Source organism: Penaeus vannamei, chromosome 22 (assembly GCF_042767895.1).
Source record: "Penaeus vannamei isolate JL-2024 chromosome 22, ASM4276789v1, whole genome shotgun sequence".
In the NCBI taxonomy this organism is placed as follows: Eukaryota; Metazoa; Arthropoda; class Malacostraca; order Decapoda; family Penaeidae; genus Penaeus; species Penaeus vannamei.
Window position 1 is genome coordinate 1,368,605 of NC_091570.1, and position 6,882 is coordinate 1,375,486.

The window sequence follows — 6,882 nt, forward strand, 5'->3', positions numbered from 1 at the left end:
ATCCCAGGGGGTGGTCGAGCTGTGGAAGACACACAGGCACCGCACGTCTGTGAGATCCGTTAACTGGCTCAGGAACTACCCGTTATGTCAGTGCTTATATAATTCCCAGTGTGTGTGTGTTGACTGGTTTATATGTTCTAGAGTAGAAATGGCATGAATGGGAATGAATATCTTCACAGTACAAGGAGTTTATTTAACCCGTTTAGAATATATCTTCGTCTGAAATACATGTATACGGTTCATAGTTGCCAGCTCTAGTGAGACAGCACGTACTGGGGCTCCAGAAGACATACCATTGTATTAAAATATATGTATAACGCGTTTATCATGATGATAATTTACTTGGGGATAAAGGGGATGTTGTGAAATTGTAATGAAATGTGGAAAGTTGTAGCTTTAACATCAGCGATAATGGTGCTGGAGTTGATAACCGTTGAGTTTAACTTAAAACTCAAATTACGGAGTACTTTAACAAACTACTCGAGAAGGTATTCGTGATCACTCACTTCCTATGGACGCTCTTTACGCGCTATATGATATATTTAGACGATTATCATTATTATCATCGTTATTTTTAATATAATTGTTATTCTGATCACCTTTATTGTCTCTTTTATTGTAATTCGTTATCATTATCAGGTTAAGTGATTTTTGTTGTGTCTAAGTGATATTTGTTGTCAATAGAATCATTATTAGTATTACCACTATGTTTGCTTGATAGCAATAAAGTAATATTTAAATATTTTACACCTTACATCTTTCACACACACACACACACACACACACACACACACACACACACACACACACACACACACACACACACATACACACACATACGCACACATACGCACACACACACACACACACACACACACACACACACACACACATACACACACATACGCACACACACACACACACACACACACACACACACACACACACACACACACACACACACACACACACACACACACACACACACACACACACACACGTATATATAAACATATATAAACATATATATATGAGGATGTCTTGTAAAGGTTTCAAGCCAAAACACTATTAAAAGTATATTTTCCCAGTACTTTAACCAGAGGAAAACACATTCCTGCCACCGCATGTATAAACCTTAATATTATTGCCAAAGGTTAACCCAGTTTCTACATCGGCAAGGGTTTACACACATAATACATTGGCCGGGTCTTCCCACTCAGGAGATTTCAGCAGCGTCTCTATAGCAATGTAAACTTAACACTGGCTATGACACAACTCTCAGGCTCTCTCCTGTAGAAGGATAATCACCCTATTAAGTAGACAAACAAGCCTGTGGACGTCTTGGCAGCGTAGTTCCCTCCAACTAGCTGTTCCGTTGCTATTGTCTCTTTTCGAGCTGACAAAAACATACGCTGAGAGAGAGATGCGCGTGTGTTTGTTCAGTAGAAGTAGTAGTTGGGTTAGTATGTGTGTTTGTGTTAGCCTTTGCGCATTTTAGAGGTGTTCTATCTCTCTCTCTCTTTCTCTTTCTCTCTCTTTCTCTTTCTCTTTCTCTTTCTCTTTCTCTCTCTCTCTCTTTCTCTTTCATCTCTTTCTCTGTCTCTCTTTCTCTTTCTTTCTCTCTCTCTCTCTTTCTCTTTCTCTTTCTCTTTCTCTCTCTCTCTCTCTCTCTCTCTCTCTCTCTTTCTCTTTCTCTTTCTCTTTCTCTTTCTCTCTCTCTCTCTCTCTCTCTCTCTCTCTCTCTCTCTCTCTCTGTCTGTATCTGTACCTATGTCTGCGTACGTATCCACATGCAGACATATACCTCTTGTGACTTTATAAGAGAAATCATGCTTGAAAACGACGCAAAACAAACAATAAAACCTGCCATTTTATTTGCGTATCATATCTCCGAATATAAAAGAAGTGTAACAGCAACATGACATCTGGGGCCGAACACTATGTTAATGGACTAGCGAACAGAGACAAAAGGTTGAACGTGTAATGAAAGTGCACATTGGAGCAATATGGGCGTGTGTATGAGAGAGGGAGGGAGGGAGGGAGGGAAGGAGGGCAGGAGGGAGGGAGGGCAGGAGGGCAGGAGGGAGGAAGGGAGGGAGGGAAGGAGGGAAGGAAGGAAGGAGGTAGGGAAGGAGGGGAGTGGAAAGAAGGGAGAGAGGGAGGGAGAAAGAGAGACCGAAACAGAGGCATTATATCTCTCACACTCATTGACTCCTTCCCTCCCTCCCCGCCTTTTCCCCTCTCTCTTCCAGTGCTCCCTTCCCCTCCTCATACGCACTTAAGAACGAACGAACTACAAGCTTCCCCTCTCCTTCCCTCCCTCCTCCATCTCTTCCCTCCCCCTTCCTCTCTTCCTCCCTTCTTCCCCCTTCCGCTCTCTTTCTTCCCCCTCCCTCTCTCTTCTTCTCCCCTCCCTTCCCTTTTCTTCCCCCCTTCCTCTCTTCCTCCCCCCACCCTCCCTCCCTCCCTCTCTTTTCTCCCCCTCCCCCTCCTCTCCCCCCCTTCTCTCTTCTTCCCCCCTTCTTCTCTTCTTCCCCCCCCCTCCCTCTCTCTTCTTCCCCCTCCTCCCTCCCTCCTTCCCCCCCCCCTTCCTCTCTTCCTCCCCTCCTCCCCCTCCCTCTTTTCTTCTCCCCCTCCTTCCCTTCTCCCCCTTCCCTCCCCTCTCTTCCCTTTTTCTTACCCCCTTCCTCTCTCTTCCCCCAACCCTCCCTCCCTCCCCTCCTCCCCACCTCCCTCCCTCCCTCCCCACCTCCCTCCTCCCTCCCCTCCTTCCCTCCCCCAGCTCCCTACACTCTCTCTTTTTCTCCTCCTCCCTCCCTCCCCACACCTTTCTCCCCCTCCCTCCCCTCCTCCTCTCCCCTTCAGCGACACCCGCACAGACTCTACCATACGCTCGCCAACCATCCTCCCTCCCTCCCTCCTCCACCTCCCCCTCCTCCCTCCCCCACCTCCCCCTCCTCCCTCCCTCCCTCTCTCTTCTCCCCCTCCTCCCTCTCTCTTCTCCCCCTCCTCCCCTTCCCTCCCCATCGCCAACCACGCACTCTCGCAAGCAACGCACTGCCACGGTTCTGCACGTGTCTTGGAAGCTGACAGCCTCATCTCCTTCTATTAGAGGCCAGGCATAAATACTAACCCCGGGAGCTGCCACGAGGTTAGGGGGGGGGGAGGGTGGGGTGTGGGTGGGGGTGGGGGTGCGAGGGTGGGGTGGTGGTGGGGGTGGATGTGGAGGTGGGGGTGGGGATAGGGGTGGAGGTGGGGGTGGAGGTGGGGAGCTCAGGCATAAATACTAACCCCAGGGAGCTGCCACCCGGGGTTAGTGGGGGTCCGGGGGTGGGGGGTGGAGGTGGGGGTGGAGATGAGGGTGGGGTGTGGGGGTGGTTACTCATCTCCTATTTGAGGCCAGGCATAAACACTAACCCCGGGAGCTGCCACGGGGTTAGTGGGGGTGGGGGTGGAGGAGGTGGAGGTGGGGGTAGGGGTAGAAGGGAGGTAGGAGTGGAGGTGAGGGAGCCAGGCATAACCACTAACCCCGGGAGCTGCCACGGGGTTAGTGGGGGTGTGGGGTGGAGGTGGGGGTGGAGGGTGCGAGGGTGGGGGTGGTGGGAGATGGGGGTGGATGTGGAGGGTGGGGGTGGGGATAGGAGTGGAGGTGGGGGGTGGAGGTGGGGGGCCAGGCATAAATACTAACCCCGGGGCTGCCACGGGGTTGGTGGGGAGTCGGGGTGGGGGTGGAGGTGGGGGTGGAGATGAGGGTGGGGTGTGGGGGTGGTTACTCATCTCCTATTTGAGGCCAGGCATAAACACTAACCCCGGGGCTGCTCCACGGGGTTGGTGGGGGTGAGGGAATTGGGGTGGAGGTGGGGGTACGGGTGTGAGGGGGTGGGGGTGGCGGTGGGGTGTGTGGGGTGGGGGTGGAGGTGGGGGCCAGGCATAAACACTAACCCCGGGAGCCTGCCACGGGGTTAGTGGGGGGTGTGGGAGTGGGGTGTGGGAGTGGGTGTGGATGTGGGGTGTGGAGGTGGGGGCCAGAGCATAAACACTAACCCCGGGAGCTGCCACGGGGTTGGTGGGGTGAGGAGGTGGGGTGGGAGGAATGAGGGAATTGGGGAAAGGGTGGAGGAGTGGGGGTGGAGGAGGTGGGGTCGAGAGCCTAAACTTACTAACCCTGGGAGCTTGCCACGGGGTTAGTGGGGGTGTGGGGTGTGCTAAGAGTGGAAGTGGGGGGAGTGGGAGGGGGTAAGGGTGGGAGTGGGGGGTGGAGGTGGGGATGGGGTGGAGGTGGGGGGCCAGGCACTAAACTTACTATCCCCCGGGAGCTGCCACGGGGTTAGTGGGGGTGTGGGGTGTGGAGTGGAAGTGGGGGGTGGGAGTGTGGGGGTGGGGGTGTTCATATCATCCTTATTATTGATATCCTCCTCCTCCTCCCTCTTCTCTCCTCGTCCTCCTTTTCCTCCTCCTCTTCCCTCTTCTCTCCTCGTCCTCCTTTTCCTCCTCCTCCTCCTCCCTCTTCTCTCCTCGTCCTCCTTTTCCTCCTCCTCTTCCTCCTCATCATCACCATCATCATTCTCGTCGGTATTACCACACTTGATGTTCCTTATATAATGCATTACATGACATTTCTTTCATTTTATACTCCGAAATATATTCCTCAATAGACCTCAAAAGCTGTAATCCCTTTTAAGTTATATATAATACGTTTCAATCCCTTCCACTAGAGGTCCTATAGGCCTTAATCCTTTCCACAATAGATTCTTTACTCTTTAATGCGTTTGTTTATAGATCCTTATGTTTCGATCCCTTTTCCAGTATATCTTATGCGCTTAATCCCTTTACCAATTGATGTTTTACGCTTTGATCCTGTTTACTATGTCATCATAGGCTTTAATCCCTTTTGCAATAGATGTTTTATGCTAAAATTCTTTACCCAATAGATGTTTTACACTAAAATTCCTCTCCCAATAGATGATGCACGCTTTAATCCCTTTCCCAATAGATGTTTTACACTTAAATTCCTTTCTCAATAGACATTATAAGCTTTAATCCTTTCCACAACACCCTGCGATCTCTGGCACTATCTTTTACCATTTATTTATTCGTGTTTCCTATGTCCCCCTCCCCCCTGTATCTGTATTTCACTTTTCTCTCTCTACGTTTTCTATTTCCTTTTCCTTCTAAGCTGAAAGAAACAAAAGGATAAAAGATTAAGAAAAAGTCGTATCGAAAAAAAAATGGAAAAGGGGAGCACGGATAAAAGCAGTTGGATCAGCAGACTATTTTCGAACTTAACTTTCCTTTATTTAAATGTTCAGTTGTGCATATAAACGGGATGAACTTGCAGAATTTGAAAACATAAAAATATTTATTTCAGGAGTCAGTGCCACTCTAGATAAAAAAAAAAAAGAAAAAAAAGTATTGAAACTGGATGATGATCCCTGCATTTCACCTGACACGATAAGAAATAAAAAACCTAAAGGTGAGAATAGTCACAAAATCAAGTAAAAGATATGGACATTTGCTCAGAAACATACACACATACAAGCATAAACAAGCACTGAGAGGCAGAGACACATCTACACATACACACGCACTCACGTACATCTTTTTCTATAGTTTATTATCGCATTTGATAACAACTTTATAGCGCTAGATCTATAATTTAACCGGTTTCAACTTTGATCAACTTGAGAAATAAATACATGTTCAAACCGGTCCAATGTTATCTTATTCGAATCTCCTATATTCGTTGCAAGGAATACAGAGGCCTTATTTCCGCCGGCAAAAAAACTGTCTTACGGCGCGAGAAACTGTCGCAAATTTCATTGGCGACACTTCCCGGACTCCTCGCGACAGTTACATTGTTTCTGCGCTGTTGCCAGAGGTACGACTCCTCCCCCGTTCCTAGGAATCGTACACGAATTGACACATCTGGTTTCGTTTTTTAATTGTATTAATTGATTGATCGGTTTTACTGGTCTGACATTAACAATAGATACAAGTTTTTAGTTATTAACATCTTAAAATTACAAATCAAATAACGGAAAATTGTCCAATTCAATTGAAAATGTGCGGGCCCTCGGCACCTCCCATCAGACCTTTTCCTTCGTCTATCGACGCCGGTTTCGAAAGTCACACTTTTTAAATATTTTGAAAATGCCACTTTTTATTAATTGATATTGGCTGCCTTTCAGAGGATATATAATTTTACGCCCGCACATTCAATTATATGTACAAGTAAACTAATTATGTAGAACTTAATATAAATTTTCGTTATATCCTTGTAACCCTTCGAACACATTCTGTAAACAAAACAAAAAATCCCGTATCTTATTCGTCATGGAACACTTTTGGAGGCCTAAATATGCCCATAAATATGCATAAATGATATAAGAAAAACAAGAACTATTGTTGCCTGCACATGATATATCGAAATGTATTAATTAATAGCATTAATATTAATTAATAAAAAATAATTAATATTAATCAATTCGAAAGATAAACCTGAGCCTCGTCATTCTTAGCCATGTTCCTGTTGATATGAAAACATTTTGATATTTAAGCTTTTAATCTATATTGTTCTCTGTGATAGTAGTGTAGATTTTCAATATTAATTTTCTGTTGCTAGAGCAGGACGATCTAGTAAAAATATTCACGTTTTCCCCTATTGCTCAACAGTAAGAGTTTTCGTACAGTTATAATATATTCATACATGCAGACTGCTTTTTATTATATTGCATCATATGCCCCCATAACCATTAGGAATTAAAAAGAAAAATACACACACACACACACACACACACACACACACACACACACACACACACACACACACACACACACACACACACACACACACACACACACACACACACACACAGACGCAGA

General features: G+C 46.7%; 1 protein-coding gene across 1 annotated transcript; it reads right to left on the reverse strand.

Moving 5' to 3' along the window:
* Nucleotides 1-1,882: 1,882 nt before the first annotated feature.
* LOC138865861 (uncharacterized) lies at nucleotides 1,883-4,391 on the reverse strand. The gene is made up of 3 exons (XM_070137206.1): nucleotides 4,304-4,391; nucleotides 3,943-4,205; nucleotides 1,883-1,951 (listed from the first exon to the last, which is right to left on the reverse strand). Exons 1-3 carry the CDS (start codon nucleotides 4,389-4,391, stop codon nucleotides 1,883-1,885), a joined length of 420 nt encoding a protein of 139 aa, XP_069993307.1.
* Nucleotides 4,392-6,882: the final 2,491 nt, after the last annotated feature.

What these genes read in the sequence shown, in the direction of transcription:
- LOC138865861 (XM_070137206.1), bottom strand. Translation starts at nt 4,391, where the DNA reads ATGAACACCCCCACCCCCACACTCCCACCCCCCACTTCCACTCCACAC. An exon ending in GTGGCAGCTCCCGGGGGATA is followed by an intron (nt 4,206 to 4,303) that starts GTAAGTTTAGTG and finishes TTCCACTCTTAG; the next exon opens with CACACCCCACACCCCCACTA. An exon ending in CCCCGTGGCAGGCTCCCGGG is followed by an intron (nt 1,952 to 3,942) that starts GTTAGTGTTTAT and finishes TCTGTTCGCTAG; the next exon opens with TCCATTAACATAGTGTTCGG.